Source organism: Polistes fuscatus, unplaced genomic scaffold (genome assembly GCF_010416935.1).
Source record: "Polistes fuscatus isolate 324 unplaced genomic scaffold, CU_Pfus_HIC Scaffold6, whole genome shotgun sequence".
Taxonomy (NCBI): domain Eukaryota; kingdom Metazoa; phylum Arthropoda; class Insecta; order Hymenoptera; family Vespidae; genus Polistes; species Polistes fuscatus.
Genome location: NW_025113140.1, coordinates 8571480 through 8591857, shown reverse-complemented (window position 1 = coordinate 8591857; position 20378 = coordinate 8571480). Strand labels below are relative to the sequence as shown.

At 31.7% G+C, this 20378-nt stretch overlaps 1 protein-coding gene across 4 annotated transcripts; it reads left to right on the top strand.

Annotated features, from left to right (window-relative positions):
* The first annotated feature begins 197 nt into the window (after window positions 1–197).
* LOC122523522 (serine/threonine-protein phosphatase 2A 56 kDa regulatory subunit gamma isoform-like) lies at window positions 198–19364 on the top strand. 4 transcript variants are annotated; one of them, XM_043645315.1, is made up of 9 exons: window positions 198–400; window positions 1400–1468; window positions 11233–11407; window positions 14756–14958; window positions 15052–15446; window positions 15547–15880; window positions 15963–16181; window positions 16268–16492; window positions 16582–19364. In XM_043645315.1, exons 1-9 carry the CDS (start codon window positions 374–376, stop codon window positions 16729–16731), a joined length of 1797 nt encoding a protein of 598 aa, XP_043501250.1. In that variant the 5' UTR covers window positions 198–373; the 3' UTR covers window positions 16732–19364. The 4 variants fall into 4 exon arrangements, with proteins under 4 accessions (XP_043501250.1, XP_043501252.1, XP_043501253.1 ...); XM_043645317.1 differs by lacking the exon at window positions 198–400 and adding an exon at window positions 793–1150; XM_043645318.1 differs by lacking the exons at window positions 198–400; window positions 1400–1468 and adding an exon at window positions 9662–9745.
* The last annotated feature ends 1014 nt before the right edge of the window (window positions 19365–20378 follow it).

The window sequence follows — 20378 nt, the reverse complement described above, 5'->3', positions numbered from 1 at the left end:
AATCCAAACATATTTTTTCTGTATAAGCGGTATTACAGTTGGAATGATAAAAAAAAAGAAATCTATATAAATTAATGAAATGAGCAAATAGAAAAAGAAAGAAAGAAAAAAAGGGAGAAAGAGATAAAAAGGCAATATCGGTGGCGCAATCGGTCTTACTAAGGAAAGGAGGAGAGATGGCGATGGCAGCGAAGATAGAACGACCAATAAGAAGGGCCAATGGCCGGCGCATACAGGGATGCCGTGCTCGTGTGTCGTCGGCTCGCTCGCGATCAGAGACCGACGTGCCGATACGCGTGCTCTCTTGGGCGTGCTCGTGTTCGCGTTTTTCTCGATCTTCGTGAAATCCCGTTTTTGTAAAGATCGTTAAAAAATGCCGACCCGACTAAGGAAGGAAAAGGTGCGTTTGTCACGATAGTTTTCTGGTGTCGCGCTGTAGTGTCTTCGGAACGTTCTTACCACCAAAGTTTTTCTTTACACACGATCGGTCTGTCTACGGATCTTTCTGTTTCTGTTCTATCCATTTCCCCTCTCTCTCTACTATCTACCTTTTACTGTTGGTGTGTGTGTGTCTATCTCTCTTTCTCTCTCCCTTTTTCTCTCAGTGCTGCGCGACGCGAATGGTGTTTCTCCACTGCAGAGAGAAAGAGCGAAGAAGGAAAGAGCTGAAGAAAGAAGAGAGCTAACGTGTCGCGCGAGAGAGAAGAAGAGAGAGAGAGAAAGAGAGAAAAAAGAAAGAAAGAAAGAAAGAAGGAAAGAAAGAAAGAAGGAAGGAAGGAAGGAAAGAAAGAAAGAAAGAAAGAAAGAAAGAAAGAAGGAAGGAAAGAAGGAAAGAAAAAAAGAAAGAAAGAAAGAAAGAAAGAGTGCACCGGGGGAACAACCCCGGCGGCCTTAGCTACTCAAGGGTGTAGTAGCGTGGTGGAAACTGCCGTTTCACTCGTTTCTTGACCCGATCCTCCGTATACGTTGTTAAATCTACTCTCTTCGACTATCTCTCTGACGTGAAAAAAGCGTTCGCCGCTCCGCTCTAGTAAAAATCCCCCAATTCTTGCGTACGGAGGAATTCATCGTTGGCCTATTAAAGGCGGTTGTGTGAGTTTCGACTACTCTCTCGCGCGTCTCGGGCTCTGACGCACACGACACAATAATGGTATTTTTTCCTTTTTTATTTGATACCGTGCTTTGGATATATATATATATACATCTGTGTGTGTATATATATGTATATTTATGTACATTATATATACAGGCACATACGTATACACACGCAACACATGAAGCGTGCTCTCGCGAGTGCCAATTCATCCCTCTCTCAAAGGGATTAGTTTAAAGCACGCGTGAACACGCGCACGCTACTACACCAACCAGATCTGCCATGCTTTGATTACTTCTGTTCCAGGAAACGTCGTCGAAGACCAGCAAGGACAAGGGAAAGAACGGCAACAAGGATGTCGAGGCTGGCGACGAGGTAAGGTTATATCTCTAGTTTCTCTACGCTTCTCCCCTCCCTTCTCTCCCACATCCCCCACCATCATTACAACCCCCACCATCTCAACGTTTTCCCTATCTCCTACTGTGATGTGTACTTAAATATCGTCCCTCTCGTGCATTCTACTCTGTCATCTATTATACAGTAGATTGTCAGTGTCAGGATCGCCGATCTTTGTCTCTCATTGTCTCTCTCTTTCTCTCTATATGTATATATATATATTTCTCTTTCACATTAGAGATTGATTCTTCGGACATTCGCTGCGCAATTTTTTCACACGACTCTCTTTATCTATGTATCTCCCCCCTCTTCTTTCTCTCTCTTTTTACAGACACAATCATTCCTGACTACGTTCAGATCCCTCACTTCCTGCTTACTGTTTTTCTAATTAGTCTTTAGTAAAACTCTAACATTAAGCCAATGTCGATTTGGAATCATTTGACATTTTAATGATACGAGAAAGAAAAAGTTGTATCATTTATATGCTTGACTGTAACAATTATCCTCCCTCTCCCCTTTCAACTTGGAATTCTCTTAATCCAATGCTCGTGAATCGTTCTACCGTTTACGTATGTATATACATATACTACTGCTGCTACAACTACACAACTACTACTACTACTACTACTACTACACTACTTATTGTTAGTACTACGTTACACGTCTGTACGCTCGTCGAAGCTTAAAATTAATCGTGCAACGGAACATTCTGCAATTTCGTGCTCGCATTCCTACGAAACCGCGATGATGTTTCTTCCCGTGTATAGTCACAGGGCTGGCCTGTCACGATTAATGTAACTGAGTATAGAACGTTCTCGTTAACGCAATTGGGATATTTTTTTTTTCTTTTTATGAAATATAAAAAAAATTTTACTAGATTTTAATGTTTATTAATCTTTTACGTTCTTTTTTATCATCCTATTTTTCTTCTCTCCCTATCTCAGGTGTTATTTACGGTGATTGGTCAATCTCACGGACTAATAACATTTTAAGATTATCTTTAACTTATTTTAGTTAATTTGAGTCAAATGAAAATTTAAGCGTTTTTGGCTCAAACAATATAATAATAAAATAATTGAAAACAATCTATTCTATGCTTATGAAATATCGCGCCGATGTATAATATCATTGGGAATAAAACCAAGACGTAACATGAAACGCGCTACGGTATTCGTTTACTATTTCACATTCTTATGGGAACAGTATGACGGTTCGTTGGTTCGCTTCCAGGCTTTGAAGCTTTGATCGTATGCCGAGACTGCTGCCACGAGACGTGATCAAAATTCATTTATATTTGTATCTATGTCTCATTTTTTTTATGCACTTCATCGATCGCAATATTTTTCAGAATTACTTAAAAGTATTACAAGTATATTGATTTACAGGATGAAAGAGATATCATTCGTGTTTGTACTTTAGAATTTAATATGGCAAATTTAATAGTATTTCAATATTTCCCAATCAAATAAAAATCGAACAATTAATTATACAAATTTATACGAAAGGATATTTTAAAACGAGACAAATTATTTCCTCTGTTTGTTTGACTCTTCCGTTACCTCGATGTATTATATGTATATATACACATTCAATTATGGAATACTCAAGAAATTGATTCTAAATTATACAGAATTATGATGCAACCTATTAATTAAAATGTATTTTAAGGTACCGCTTTTTATTATAAAATGTAGGTAATTAAGCCTGTAACTTTGAGGTCGCTAAATGTTCTTATTTCAGAATCAATTTTTCTGACTATACGTAATACAAACATACATGCGCCATTTCGCATATTTGCGTAAACATTTTTTGTGAAGTTATTCGTCGTGTCTGGAGCATCGAAAAGGTTAAAGCTCGGCGCCACGCGCGCCAACATTGGAATTCCGACGTAGAAAGAACACAAACAGAATGTTGCCGGTGTTGTTTCGTTTCGAGTCGTTGGAAAAACGGCGTCTCGTTACGCGTTCATCACACTCCCCCACCTTCCTCCTCTTTATTTTTATTTCTTTTTCTATCTTTTTTTATATATATAAATATGCACAAACTGCGCGTGATGACTATGACGACAACAAAGATTATGATAATGGGGTAGTGTTGTAATGATGCTCCAGTGCATTATTCACGTAACATCAATCGTTTTACGTCTGATGTAACGTTATCGTTCTTACAAAAGTTATTTCATTAATACAGGAAATTTACAATTAGAAAAATATTTCCTAATTGTTGTTGTGTTTTGATTTTCCTCCACAAAATAGAAAACTTTTTATTTCGATTAAAACATCGACTTATTATAAATTATTTGTATATATTTGGTTTTTATTTGTTCGATTAGGGGTAAATTTATATAATCAAATTTTAAAAACGATAGTAATTATTTCGTATTTTATTTTATCTCCATTTGTGCCATCCGTTGCTTTTATGATGGTGTAGTCATTTTTAGTTCAGTTGTACTATGAACAAAAATTAATGATGTGACTGTTTATTTTTTATATTTTTTATCAAAATAATCGTAAAATACGTTTATAACATTTGCAACTACGACGAGATTGCGTTGCATTATTAAAAAGATGAAGGAAAAAGAAGACTCGTGATCGATTAATCACGAAAATTTATAGTAATACACGGATTCCTCGTTTTGTGTCATTAACAAGTTCGTATAAGTGTACAGTGTTTTAAATTGTACAGAAATGAAGCTTCATAGCTATTCTTTTATTAAGATAAATCAAAAAAGAAAAAAAAGATTTGCTACTATAAAAATGTTAAGACTTGTTGTTAAAATATTATTTTTTTGAACGTGAAAAATCTATAAATTTTAATCTGATGATAATAAAAACTAATCTTGACAGTTTAAATTCTACAATAATTTTTCCAAACAAAAAGGAAATAAATGAAGTTTAAGATTTATTGCAAAACTTCGGTCTTTTCTTTTTCTTGTTTCCTTTTTAGAGTCATACAATATAAAATATTATTGCATGTCGCGTATATTTTTCTTATATATAATACAATATCGGAAAAATCTTAAAGGCTTACACGTTTCATATCTAATTTATGTCGGACGATTTGATGACAACCACAGCAAAATTGCACAACAATCATAAATGCATGTCCGTGTCGTATACACATACATATGAACATAAGTATATATCCACACGCTTTAGTGAATAGATGTGATCGAAGACGATTGATTTGGTTGTGTTGAATTGTTATTTTGTAGAGTGATGATCGGGATTGGTGAGTTAACAAAAAGAGTAAGAGAAAGATAGAGTTACGTATGAGTTACATATATTTGTTCCACCATTTTTAAGGTAGATGGCACTACGATCGATTGAGTTCGTACAACGATCGTGATCGATTTCAAACTAAACGCTTTCTTTTCTTTTTAAATTTCAAGGCTTTCAAAGGCATCGAGTCGAAGAAAAAGTTAATGAATTTGATTAAATAATGAATCAAATTTGATCGGAGGAATGAATAACAACAAAAGATCGTTATTGCGAATTTTGTGCAAGAACTTGGCACTTAATCTTATTTTATTTAGACTCGGCCTTTGGTTTTTGGCGACGTTTTTAAAACATCAGGCGTAATGTTCTTTATTTTTCAGTTCTTTTTTTATATGTGTGTATATATATAAATATATATATTTATACGTACGTATATAAAAATAAATAAGATGATAAACATTTTACGCATAAATTTATGTTGATAGTTTTTCTTACTTATATATAAATGAGAATGTTTGTCTGTCAATCGGTTTAGATCTCGTGGAGAGGAATTGTTGAATAATTTTTATCGTCGAATTTTCATTCACCTCTTATTGTCATTGTCGTTACGGATGATCACTTGTTGGCAACGCCATAACATTGCGGCTGATTTATTTTTATACCGATAAGAAGTGACTTCTTATTGGCGATCATAAGCATGATAGATCTTATGTCGTGAAAATGAACTACGATGCAACTTGATGCTGTCGATCGCATTCCTTCATCTGTGGGCAGCCACGTAGTAGTTGTGGTACAGTGCTTCAGATATGTATAATTGTAAATAAGAAGAAGAGGAAAAAAAAATATATCTCTATAAATGACGAATAAATGTAAATTAAAATTGTTTTCAAAAATAGAAAAAAAAAGAATAAAACGTCATATAAAATTGATTGTTACAACCTAACGTTTCGTAATACCTATGTTATTATGTTTCCTCAACGTCTATCACGCTGAATGAATTTTTAACTTTCAAGAACGAATCATTTTATCGTAAAAGAAGAAATTATTAATAAATTGGCTAGTTAATACGATATTTCTAAAAATAATATTAATTATGTTGATATAATAAATAGAATTTTGTCTATAGAAATCGTAATGTATTTAAAAATACTAGAAAAATGAGTAGTAATTAATCGAATTTTCGGACGTCTTTAATCTGTCGATCTCTCGATTTCTCTTTTCACGAGGATCGATCTTTATCGTCATCGATAATGTGTACATAAGGAACGGCAGTAATGGCCGTATAGTTTGGTGGGGAGAATAGAGGAGCCAAAACGAGGTTAGACGACACGAGACTGCTTCTTGAGGAAAGTCATCAGTAATAGTCGGGATAGCACTTGTATAAGTGATTGCTGCCGTCTCTCGATCGATCGTTCAATCGATTATTATAATATATTAATTATTATCGTCGAGCAATTTTCACGTTATTAAAATAAAAAAAATAACAAAATAAAATATCGATAAAAAAAAAAAGAAATAAATAAAATAAAGTAAATAGCGCGCGTTACGCGATGTAACACGCACATGGAAAAGTGTGTCGAGTAGCTATACGCGTTCGTGTGACATTCATTTTTACCTGTGTTACTTGTGCGTTATCTTATTCCGTTCAATGTGTTTATTTTTTAGGTGAAACGAGTGAATCAATATAAAAGAGTGTACGTGCGTGTGTAAATATGAGCTTTTGGCTTTTTACGTTTGTACGTGACTTTATAATCTTTTTCTAGAATCATTATCGTATATTTTAAGTATCATTTCTATTCTATTTTTAATATTTTTACGTTATCTTTGATTCATTGTTCTAGTTAAGAATTTTGACATTGCTAAACAGAGGTTTTCTAGCTCGTAATCTTTAACTTTCTAAATGGCATTTTTAAAATTCCCGCCTTTTCTTTTGCTACTTCATTCGGTTTAACTTTTGAGTAAAGTATAAAGTAATTGTTAGGATATCGATTTATTTGAATGGATTTTGTATTTCTTTCTTTTCTTTTCGATTCGTTGATCATAAATTATGATCGTTTGATTGTTTGGAAAGTGGTTGTGATTACATTGATCGTTAATTTACAATTAGGAATTGATCATTATTATATTTCTATTTATATTTCACTTTGTTAGATATTTAATTTGTATTCTTATGTTAGCTTTCTCTTTATTCGAAGTTCTAAGTTCATCGACGATGTTATCGATAATTTTCAAATTACCTCTAATCGTCGTCTTCACTAACAACGTATAGTATTCTGGAACTTATTTGTATATTGAAATTTTTTATATGAGCAAACATCGGCGTTCCTATTAGAATTTATTTATTTTATATAAATACATTAATTTTTTTGTTTACAATGTCTTGTCGTTCGTTCAAAGTTACAAGTATTTGATACAATTTGCTGGAATAGAATTGAAGAAAATATGTTATGCGTAAAAATAATGCCAGACGATAAAATATAAATTTATTGTACAAAGTCTTACTGTTTGCATATAAAATTTTAATCAAATCGGCTACGATATAAATACTCGTTGGTATATTAAATAAGATAATAAAATTTCGATCGTTTTTGCATTCATTTTCATACTACAGAAATTGCAAATAAGTTACATGAACACAGTCCGTTATCTTTTCTAATAATCATTAATATTACTGCATCTGTCCAAGTTTACATTAATGGTTCATTGAACTCAACTAGATAGCTACAAGGATAGTCTCTATAGCAAATAAATGATTTCATTTAGAAAAGAAAAAAATGATTGTGAGAGAAAATTGTATTTCAATTTTTAAAGACCATTAATTAGTATAAAATTTGTAAATAATATCATATTATATTTAATTAAAAGGGAATACCAATAAATGTATTCTCATATTAATTAAGGGTTTAATTATATTCCAAATATTCAAAAACATTAAAAGCATCTGAAATATACATTTCACATGATTAATTTGTAACGCATTTAATTGAACATAATTATCTGTTCAATTTCTAATCTCACGAGATATCATGTTCATTCGCCATTATTCTATTTACGTTTCACGGGTCAGCTTTTTCTATTCATTTGGAATAAAAATCATAGAAAATAGATTGTTGTATGTATAAGCAAGCGTTCATGATGTTTGATCGCAAATCAGAATAAAAAAAGAAAAAAAAATGTTGATAGAGGATTGAATGCAACTGCAACTCTGGACCAAAAGTCTATCTTGATAAAAACGAAGTAACTTGCTTTCCCATCGAGCGTAGGTTCAGGGTTGAGGCCAACCGAAGATGACCTTGAACGATTGTCGATAGTTCAGCATACCAAGAGAGCCAATCGCTTGCCAAAAGCTCTAATCTTCCTCTATGTCTATTTTTCTCTTTCTTTCTTAGTCGTTCAATCAATCACCCATACTTCATTCTCAATAATATTTTATTATTTATTTAACTTTCTCCGATTTTATTATAATATTTATCTTTACCATTAGCTCATTTATTGTGTTATATATTTAATAGATTATTCTTTGAATTTTCTTACATCAGAATGCTATTATTTGTTTTATATATACAATAACTATTTATTTTAATTATCTATATAGATTTTTGTTAAATATATAATAGAAGGTATACGCTTCAAAAATAGGTGACGAACTTTGGTGTTGCATTATACTTTTTCTGAGGATGAAAAAAGGTCAAACGAACGTAGATCCGGAAATTCTTGCTTTCTGATATATAAATACTTTACTTTGTGAACATTTCTTTAAAACGAGAAGTATTTATAAATAGAAAATAAATATTTACCGGACCTATGTTTATATGATACGTGTTTCTGAAGCAACCTTTGTATCGTTTGTTTTATATATGTATTTCATATATATATATAGTTATTTTTTTCAAATCCGATTATGCCTATTGATATTAATTATATCATTTTGCACGGTTCTGTTAAATAGAACGTATAGATTAGAAGTTTAGTATTACTTCTTTGGGATTCATTACGCAATATTCGTTTGTCTACGCTCGTTGTTTACCGGTATTCTTCTTCTTCTTCTTCTTATGATACAAGCTAACATATAACTTTAAACATAAACCAATAATTATTTACCGATTCATTCTTTCATATGTGTACTTATTTTACATAATTCAGTCCAACCAAAAAAATTTAATTTTTTCAACGTTGCTATTCCTCAATAATATTATCAAGCGAAACTCAACATTTTTTGTACTTCGCTTCGACCATGATAACGATCGATAACTCTGATAAATGATATTCCAAAAGTTATCTAACAATATACGCGTGTTAGTAAGCACGTAATAAAACTTGTTAACACTTTTTTCAAAACTCATCTATGTAAAGCTTAGGTATCTAATTATAAGATGGCTCATTTAAAAATGAAATCAAATGACTCAATGAAAAGTTGTTTAATATTTAAAAAAGAAATCCATAAATAAACAAATATAATCCAGAATAATAGATCCTTCGAAAAATATATATTTCTGAGTTATTAATTATTCGTAGGAATTATTAGAACAGGATCAAGACAAATTATCTGCGTTGTTCATTTTCTTTCTTTTTTCTTTTTTTCTTTCTTTTTTTTCCAAAATATTCACAATTCTTAAATCTCAACAAGAAGGTTCCTCGTTAGACTTAGAAACAATTTAATGTTCTCTCGTATATTAGATTATTCAAATAAACGATTAATTAATGACCTGTTGTAAAAATAAAAATCAAAAAACAAATCACCAAAAAGAAAACGAATAAAGTATGTGGACGGTGATTGAAAATTTCGTGTATTCCTAAAGGAAGTAATTCATCTTGGAGAAGCGGAAATATGAGTGTCATGGCGGACAATAGTACGTGACCATTTCTTCTCGCGGAGCACGCAACGTTTGGGATTACGAAGAGAGACACGATGATGATCCTCGTTCGATGATTTTTTTACTACAACGGCATCCTGGAACAAAGTCGTCTGTCTTTCTCTTAATCGTATAAAATGCAAGCGTTTAGCAGACTCGCCTCTGGAAATGTGTTCAAGAAGAAGGCAGGTTTCGTATTGAGAATGTTTCTGTACGTACAAATCGGCGTTATCGGTTTAAAATCTAGTTCTTTCGTAATATTTTTTGCTTTTTTTCTTTTTTCTTTTTTTTTTATTATTATTTTTTGGTTTTGTTCAATTGTCTTTTTTTGTTTTTTTTTTGTTTTATTTTATCTTGATTTGTTATCTTCTTCTTTCTTTTAATCCTTTGTGGTTTTTTTTTTCTATCGTCATTAGTTCGTAATGTCATTTATTATTAATTAATCTCACTGATATATCCTTCATCACAAGATTATACGACTTTCAAATAATGGATTCCTCTCTAGGGTCATGTCAAAACAAAGCCAAAAAAGCCATTTGGAATTTTATCTCGCGTGTGAACACGCAACACCCCTTAACGAGGAGCACGACAGGCATGTCAGGCCGCAAACAATTCGCCCACGTGGTTTCTATTTTAAGCGTCATACTATATGCTATATTTATCTTTACTGCTGCAACCTCTTAAAACACCGGTAACGACCGTGGAAGAATAATTAGAGGCCGGACGAAAGAATGAATAAGCGAGGATACGCATAAAAGTCTTTTTTCCTATCTCTCTCTCTTTCTCTCTCTCTCTCTTTCTCCTTTCTTCTAACTTTCTTTCTATCTCTTGTTCATTCTCCTATTTCTTTTCCTTTTCGCGATGAGACGAAAGAATTGTGTCGTAGTTTCACATTGTAATAACGTTAATGTTCGCTCATATTTCGGATCTTTTTCGCAATTCAATGAGTTTCAGTAAGTTGGTCAAATAAAATTATTATTGAGTCGTAACATAGAAAAAAAAATATAACAATATTCATTTCACTCATTCATTCATCCCCGTTATTTAATAATGACAACGCTTCTTATTATTTTTATTTGGATATGATATTTTAATTTCACTTACTAACTTTTCTTCCTAGAAATTGTTCAATTTAACATATTTTTTATTAATGAACAATATTTCAAGCTTTGGTAACGTTGATAATAATTGTATTTTTATTTACTTTTTTCTTAAGTGTTTCTAATTTGATATTTACTTCTAATAAAGATCTTCACGTTAAATTTTCCATTAAATATAAGCTTTACGTAAATATTGTTACGTGAAGCTACTGCAACGAGAGAAATGTGATATTCTTCTTTGAGAAAGTTGTATTTACTTGACAAAAGTAAAGAAGGGACGGGGTAATGTTGGACTTGCGGTTCCGCCAAATATCGTGGCTATTTGTGCGAATCAAAATCGCACATCTCTCGTTACAAAGTTGTCACGGTTTACTTATAAGACTGCGTTTCTTATTCAAAAATCTTTCCCTTCGCCACTTATCCATTTTCCTATCAAATTTATTCGCGATACAATATGTTTTCAACGAAATATATTATATTATCTATATACGCCTGTGTATAATAATTAAATATATTTTATTATAATTATTATATATATCTTTCTCTTATCATTGATTTATTTTATTTTGCAGACGAACAAAGTGTCAGGTGGTCCTCTACATGGCAATGCATCACCTCCACCGACACTCATCAACAAAGTCAAGTATCAGCCTGGTGGGCCTGTTATCAAAAAGGATAAGAGACAAAGTAGCTCGAGATTCAACATATCAAAGAACCGAGAACTTCAAAAGCTCCCGCTCTTAGCAGGTTTGTTTTATTTTCCATTTTTTCGATTTTTATCTCCTAACTTACGTCCTATATATTTTTACGTTGATTTTTCTTTGTTTGTAATTTTATTTCATTCATTTTTGTCTCCATAATTCTTGACGATTAATTAAAAAATAATTTTTCTTTCTTAAGCCTAGTTTGTAATTAAAGTATTTATTTGATTAATCCTCTGAACTCAATTTTGTATCAATTTTTATTTTGTTTATTATTATTAATATATAATTGATTTTTTTTTTTTATAATTGTTCAAAATAAAGTAGGATAAAGTGATAAATATTTGTTATATGCATTAACACATAAAGGTCTTTAAAAAAAATAAATAAAAACAATCCACACTGAGAAATATGCAACAAGAGCAAATGATTATTATTTTCACCTCAGAGGTAATATTCAAAGGGTTAATAATGCGTTAAATAATGATACGTTTTTCTCTTACAAAAATATTACGAACAGCTCTGAGAAAAATGGCAAAAATTGTGGAATGAGAATGGTAACGTTAGAAGAACGTCGTGCTTAAGTTATAATAGAATATATTGGAAATATATGGAAATATATGTTATCGCATCCTATATTGGATTTTTTTTTTTTATCTAACACATTACAAGCTTCTCGTTTCCTACGCTTTTATTTTTTTTTTGCGCAAAATCATCTGTCCTAACGTGAAAACATAATCCTAAGTTTATTCCGTCATTTTGATAACACGTGAATCTTTCGCAGGAAATGAATTTGTCAGTTTAATCGAGGGAAAAAAATTATAGGTTTCTGAGAACCACCTAGTCCAAGTCTCAGATTCCACTTTCCTTATTGTGTTTAAAACTTTTCCACTTGAGTCCATACTTTGGATAAGAAGAATCTTCTTTTAACCATTTGCATTGTATTCGAAGTAAACATTAGAATGGCTCTTATCGATCCTCTTTGGTTAGAACGGCTGTTACCTGACATTCCACTTCTACGGATAGATAGACAATAAGCTTTCACGTTAATTAAAATTACTTTGTCGGAAAGCTACGTCCTCGGTTAAACGACGGAAGAAGCGTTCAAAGAGAAGCCAGTATTTCCTTTTGTCATCTTTGAGTAGCATAACCGATGCCGCCAACACATGCAACAATTTCTTTTTTCTTTCTCCCCCTCCCCTTCTCTTTTCTTTCTAGATCTTCATTATTCATAAAATATATGTGTATTACTTAATTACAAATTTATTAATTTGATAATTGAAATTAATCGATCTCGGTTTTCTACTGTAAATGGCGACTATTCAATTGGTAACTAGAGACAAGATGATATCGTGCATCGGTGTGTTAGTTTAGAAAATGAAGCCGGAACCATATGAATTTACCCGTACATGATGTAGACAACATAAAACACGTATCGCTTACATTACTATCATAACTTTCTCCTTTTTAATATTTTATGCGAAATATATGTTTACGTACATATATACATATCAAACACAAAAGGACATTGATTCTAAAGTTTTATCTAGTAAAGTTCTATAGAAATTGGAACATCTAAAAAGTTGTATGAACGAGAAATAATACTTATATTTGTATATATATAAATAAAATATTATTAATATAACGGTACACAGTACAAAATCAATGCCAGGTATTATTTATTATATTTATTTATTTTCAAAAAGTTCTCGCGCTCGGTTCGATCAATGCTATCGCTAAGCAACAACTGTATATACACATGTACACATACATATATTTCTATTTTTGTCAATTTTCTGCAAACGTAAAGAAATATTAATATTAAAAAAGAACATCATACGTACCACACACCCACGCAATATATAGTCTATGATTCTATAAATTTCTCGGTCACTTATTTAAACTCCAAAAATGACTCATTCCTCTTACAATTAATTTAAAAAATAAAAAAAGAAAAAAGAAAAATTAAAGCTCGAAGAGATTTATTGATAAAATGGAAGAAGATGAACACGATAGATACGATATGATATACAATACGATACAATACGATAGGACACGACAGGCAGACCACGCGTAACACCATTTAGCACCGTAAAGAATTGTGCATTACTTTCTCGCGAGAGGAAGGAGGATAGAAAATCGGTGTTCCCGCCCTTTCTCAATGCGATTTAACATACATATATGTGTACATATATGTGTATATGCATACGTGTGTGTATATATATATATATAAATGTATACATATGTATAATAATACGTAGAGATAGTGCGCGCGCGTGTGTGTGTGTGGGAGAGTAGTGCGCCGGTCAAATCGGGGTTGCTTGGTTCGTTCTCGACGAGTGGCAGCAGCGCTCTTCTACGTCACAGTCTATCGATTCTATTTTATACATACATAGATAATCTCTCTTTCTTCCTCTCTAGCTCGCTGGGACATCGCGCAAGCGCTTCTCACTTCGATTCACACACCGTTTCTCGTTTCTCTTAACGTAAACACATAGTCCTCTCTATCCTATTTCTCAATTTACCTCAACATTTTTCCACTCTCTTGATTATTGCCGGTCATCATCGCATATATACATATATACCCATATATACTTATACATATATATATCCCTTCTCCCCTCTCATCATTTTTCTTTTTGCTCTACAGTATTTATACATACGTCTCTTTTTTTCTTCTCTCCTCTCCTCCCTCCCCTTCTCGTTTCACCCTACCTATTTTTACCTTACTCAGGTTTGGTACAAGTGAGCCTAGACCATCGACCTTTCTTTTAGCTGAGAGATACAATCACCTTTGACCCGACTTTTAACGAGATCCGTAAACTGCCCGCGAAATACAATTTTACGTATCTCGAATTACTACCGCCAATAAAATTATATAGTGTGTGACAGTTCGAAAACAGTGCGAAGTAGGATTCTTCGGTCGGCCCGATCGATTCTTCAACTTTTCTCGTAGGAAGCAACAGATTGTTGCGTACGCTTGCGAAACGTAATAGAGATGATATTAGAGATAATGTTTGTGTTTCTTTAAGATCTATTGAGAAAAAAATTAATTAGAATGACTGAGTAAATGAAGTAGGAAAAAAGTAAAGGTGCTGTAGGATATCAGTAGCAAAGTTTTTTACAAGTATTAAGGGGATTGTACCTACGTAATTACGATGGTTCATGTAGGAGGTATTGGCCCTGCTATTGGGGTCATAGGTTTACCAAAGAGTCCTAGTTTTCATCAAGGTTTAGCTTTTGCCACAGTATTACCTCAGGAGCCGCACAAGTTTTATCCAGCAACATTTACTTTGCATTATCAACAACTGCAGCCTTTCGTAATTGGTAAAAATATCTAAGAGTATATTATTTTTGTAAACATATTTAACCAATTCCTGTTTCTTCATTTCAGAGACCCAACAAGGCAATGAAAGAGAAGAACTTTTCATACAGAAGTTACGCCAGTGCTGTGTACTCTTTGACTTTGAGTCCGATCCACTGTCAGACTTGAAATGGAAGGAGGTAAAGCGTACTGCCCTTCATGAAATGGTTGATTATGTAACCAAAAATAAAAATGTTATTACTGAATCAATTTATCCAGAAGCAGTAAATATGGTAAGTTAAATATATATACATAATACTGTGAAATTGAAAAATAATAAGGAATTTATATAAATTATTTCATTTGCAAACTACTTCATTTTATAGTTTGCTGTTAATTTGTTTCGAACACTTCCACCGTCTTCAAATCCAAATGGTGCTGAATTTGATCCAGAGGAAGATGAACCTACTTTGGAAGCAGCGTGGCCTCATTTGCAATTAGTGTACGAATTCTTTTTAAGATTGTTGGAATCTCAAGATTTCCAACCATCTACTGCAAGACGCTATATAGACCAGAAGTTTGTCTTACAATTATTAGAATTATTTGATTCTGAAGATCCACGAGAAAGAGATTTCCTGAAAACAACTCTTCATAGAATCTATGGAAAGTTTCTCGGTTTAAGAGCGTACATCAGGAAACAAATAAATAATGTTTTTTATCGATTTATATATGAAACCGAACATCATAATGGTATCGCAGAACTTCTTGAAATTTTAGGAAGGTAATATCATTATTCATAAATCTTTTGAATTTGAGTTGAATGAGATGTATCTGATAAATTAAATGATGTGACATATATTAATTGATTTTACTTATTCTAGCATTATAAATGGTTTTGCTTTACCATTGAAAGAAGAACATAAAGTTTTTCTTTTAAAAGTGTTGTTACCTTTGCACAAAGCCAAATCGTTGTCAGTCTATCATCCACAATTAGCATATTGCGTTGTTCAATTTTTGGAGAAGGATCCATCTTTGACAGAACCTGTAATTAGAAATTTATTAAAATTTTGGCCAAAAACACACTCTCCCAAGGAAGTCATGTTTCTTAATGAATTAGAAGAAATTTTAGATGTAATAGAACCAGCTGAATTTCGTAAAGTACTGGACCCATTGTTTAGACAATTGGCAAAATGTGTCTCGTCTCCTCATTTCCAAGTGCGTTTTTTACTTCATAGCTTTGGCATCAAATATATTTGATTGAAAACATAGATTTATAACTTTACACCCTTTGTTTTAGGTTGCAGAAAGAGCCCTTTATTATTGGAACAATGAGTACATAATGTCATTAATATCAGAAAACTATTCCGTGATTTTACCGATTATGTACCCAGCTTTCTACAGAAATTCACGCAATCATTGGAATAAAACGATTCATGGATTAATTTATAATGCTTTGAAGTTATTCATGGAGATGAATCAAAAAGTATTTGATCAGTGTACTAATCAGTACAATCAGGTATATTTATAGTAAGAAAAACTAATATAAAGCATTAATATTAATCATACATATACATATATAATTGAATATTTTAACATATATAGGATCGTCAAAGAGAACGTAAACTTATGAAAGATAGAGATGAAGCATGGATGCGCGTAGAAGCATTAGCAATGAGACATCCACATTATAATATGGCAATTAATAAAAGTATGCCAAACATTCCATACAGCTTGACGCAACATTTAGATAGTTCTCCACCTGATGAGGATGGTGATCCGGATCAAGCTCCGCTCACTTTAGAAAAGATTGAAGCTAAGGCTAATGAGGTATGATATATTATTTATTATATAATTAGTTAGTAGATTTAAAATAAAACAATATTATGAAAATCTCATAAATATTTAATATGATACAGGCGAAAAAAATAACAAATGCAAATTCAATGAAACCACTTTTAAGAAGGAAGAGTGATTTACCACAAGACTCGTACACAATACGGGCTCTATCTGATCACAAACGAGCTGACGAATATCTTGTAACGCCGCCTGATCCGAATAATTGCTAGTCCTTACCTTATTCTCTTCCGATGTACCCCCTATTTTGTTGTAGTAAAATCACAAGTTAGCTATTTCCGGGGAGATGGAAAAAAACGGCGATAACATACGTTGGCAGTGTCTGCCTTAGAGAGCCTTATATTGTGCGGAATCAATAACATTTAACGTATATTAGAATTTTGTTTGCTCGTGTTAGAGAAAATATCTTCCTCTTATATTCCCTTTAGATTAGGAAAAAACATGAAGATTCGCATGAAAGTAATAATGTCCATTTGATGCATCCATATCACTTATTTCCTTTCTCAACACAGATCACTAATTTAAGAAGTTGTTAAAAAGAACAAAAAAAGAAAATATTTAAACTATGTAATGTTTGAGATAAAAATACGGTTAAAAAGGGCTCTAAATTCATTAGACATGAAACATTTAGCACAAAGATATTTAAAATGCTAGTGTATGCTATATGTATATATATATATATATATGTGTGTGTGTGTTATATATATATACACATACACAAATATTATATGATATCACTGGTATAAAGGACATTATTAATGCTGTGGTTTTCATGAATTTGGTATATTCTAGAAAAGATTTTATACAAACGAGGATACGGAAGACAGAAGGAGCAGTATCATCGATAACGTTTACTCTGTGTTATCATTAAATTATGCTAAGCTAAGCGAGCTTGTTGTGTTAATAACTATGATAAATGAAGTTTTACGTTTACGTGTACATGGTGTAAAATAATCTAGATTATCGCTTTAACACTTCCAGCTCGTATTAGAGCAGAGAAAACGCAAAACGTTATTACTTTAGAATGTATACGACAGTGCTATTTTAGGATATCAATCATTATAAATCCGGATACTTCTACGTGTACTACTATTACAATTAATACTATTACTATTATTACTATTACTATTATTATCACTACTATTACGACTACGACTACTTTTGTATCTGTTGTGCCTAGATACCTGTGGAATAAATTCACAGAAAAGCGCCTCTGCTCAGAATGATTGTTGTAAAAAACATTATAAAAGCCATGCGGCGAGTTACATTTTGCTTTTTGCTAATATCATTAATCGATAATCACAGAATTTTTGGATATAGCTTCTGTAATATCGTGTTTGTAAGCTCGTCGCACTTATTACTGTTAGATGAAAAAAAAAGAACAAAAAAATAATAAGAAAAAAATGCAGAGGTTATTACGGCTAAAAGATTAATGAAATCTAGCAAAATAGATAGAAAGAGCAAATAAAAAAGAAGCAAAAGAAAAAAAAGAAGCATAAAATAAAATACATTATGAACTGTGCACTGCTGGCAGGCTGTTACGTTATTATCGATAAATCCGTTGTTGAACATATATAAGCGCTCGCGCTGAAATATTAGGAAGTTGATGCTAACAAAAAAAAAACAAAAAACGCTATAAACTTATTGTTTCATTAGTTTTTTTCCGAAGGAATGGCCACTTTGTCTAATGTTTATCGATGATACGATTATTATTATTATTAATACTATGATTATTATGATTATAACTATTATTATTATGATTATTATTATTATTATTATTATTATTATTAAAAATTTATTCTTATAGTATTTTTAGTATGAATGATAAAACGTAGCATGGTGATAATGCCCATATTGATGCCACCCGGCATGCCTAAAGAATTTATCATTTGAATAATTACGTGGTCTCGCACATAAATACAAAGAAACATGCATAAATACATTTATAATTAGAAAAAAAAAACTGTTGAAAGTATTTCATCTATATGTTATGTCAAATCAGCACATTCAATATCTCATTATATATTTCCGAAAGAACATCGAAAAATATCATTATAAGATAGCGAATACGAATGTATACGTTATCTAAAAATTGATATTATTTATGTAGACAATTAGAAAATTTCATGAAAATACAGAAATACATGAACGCTGCCGGATGTTCCTCATCTAATAGAATATATCAATGTATTACACCATACCGCGGAACTTTTTTCATACTTACTGAGTAATAATTCTTACTAAAAAGAGATTGATTCGTCTCGACGAATAATCCTTTTCTTTGTAAATTATTTCGAGACATTTCAAGTTCTCACTATGCCTTATATGTATTATATTTGTGTAAGAACAGAGCTAATTAAAGTCTGTAGTTCATACATTTGTAAATATTATGTAAATAATATAATTATGTTGGAATGCAGTCTACTGAGTTCCAAAGATAATAACGTAAAGTTTTTATTTTAAATTTTAAATGCAATATAATTTTTCATTTTCTTTTTTCTTTTTTTTTTATACAGTGGCCATATTTCTTGGAGAATTTATCCAATGCAAAATGTAGATAAAGTTATCTGCCGAAACACTATATACTTTCTATAATAGTTGAAATATATCTATTGTTCGTATAATTTATTTTTTGCAAAATGACATAAACACAATAACATGTTTATATGTATAAGAGCTTAACAAAAAACGGGAGTGTATGTATGCAAATTCTCCTACAACGCATTACATGGAATGCATGTAGTACTACGATTTGTCACAAATTTCATAATTAAAATAAGGATACATCTCATATTACGCACTCTGTCCCGTGATATGGAAAAATATAAAGTAACTGTGACATCAAGTAATTTTATTAAAAACGTTTCAATTTAAGCAGGAATGCCCCATGAAGTAACTTTGTTATTATACAAATGTTAAATCACTAGTTATTGTAGAATTTCATTACACTACAAGCAATTAAAAGAGAAAAAGAAGAAAGAACAAAAAGACACGCAGTTCTCAAGTGAATATTCTATAAATTACTCTCTCTGACTAGATCAGTATTCCACTATCGAGTTCTTGTTGAATATGATTTTATCATTTGATCTTATTTCTTTGATCTCTTTGATCTTCTTCCCAGACTGTTTAGGCGTTTTGAAACTGCCTGTTGGCTCACTCCCAATGATCTTGCCAACCCCTCTTGACTTTGACACAAGTCTTCATCGAGCAAATGCTCTAATTCTTTATCTTCAAAAACTTTTGGTCTTCCACCACTACGCCGGTTTTCTATGCAAAAATCACCGCTCTTGAAGCGTTAAAACCACTCACGACATGTTCTTTCACTCATAGCAGCCTCACCAAAAGCGTCTGAGAGCATTCGATGAGCCTCAGTCGCAGATTTTTTAATATTAAAAAAATAAATTAACACTTCCCGCAAATGACGAGGATTCGGCTCATAAATTGACATTTCTAATCGGGAATAACTACATGATGTAAACACAAATCAATTACTGGTGCTATCAGGTTATGTTTACAAGATACTAAAGAGAATTGTAAGCCGTCTATAATGTATATATTCGACGTTTAATTGACGCTAATGCCATCTATAGAAAAATGGCGGGAAGAAAGTTGTATACCTAATACAATTTGTTGAAAACATAATTTTATAGTAAATAAAGAAATAAAAAATATTATCAAAAAATAATGTTTTGTGTGATAAACAATATCCGTGACTGGATAAAGATCTCTAGTATTTGTCCAATTACATTACTTCATGTCTATGAAAGACTTTTCATTCGCCAATCCCCCAAATGTAAATTTAAATTTAAATTTATTTAAATATGTATAATACAGAATTTATACTGTAAAATAATTTGCT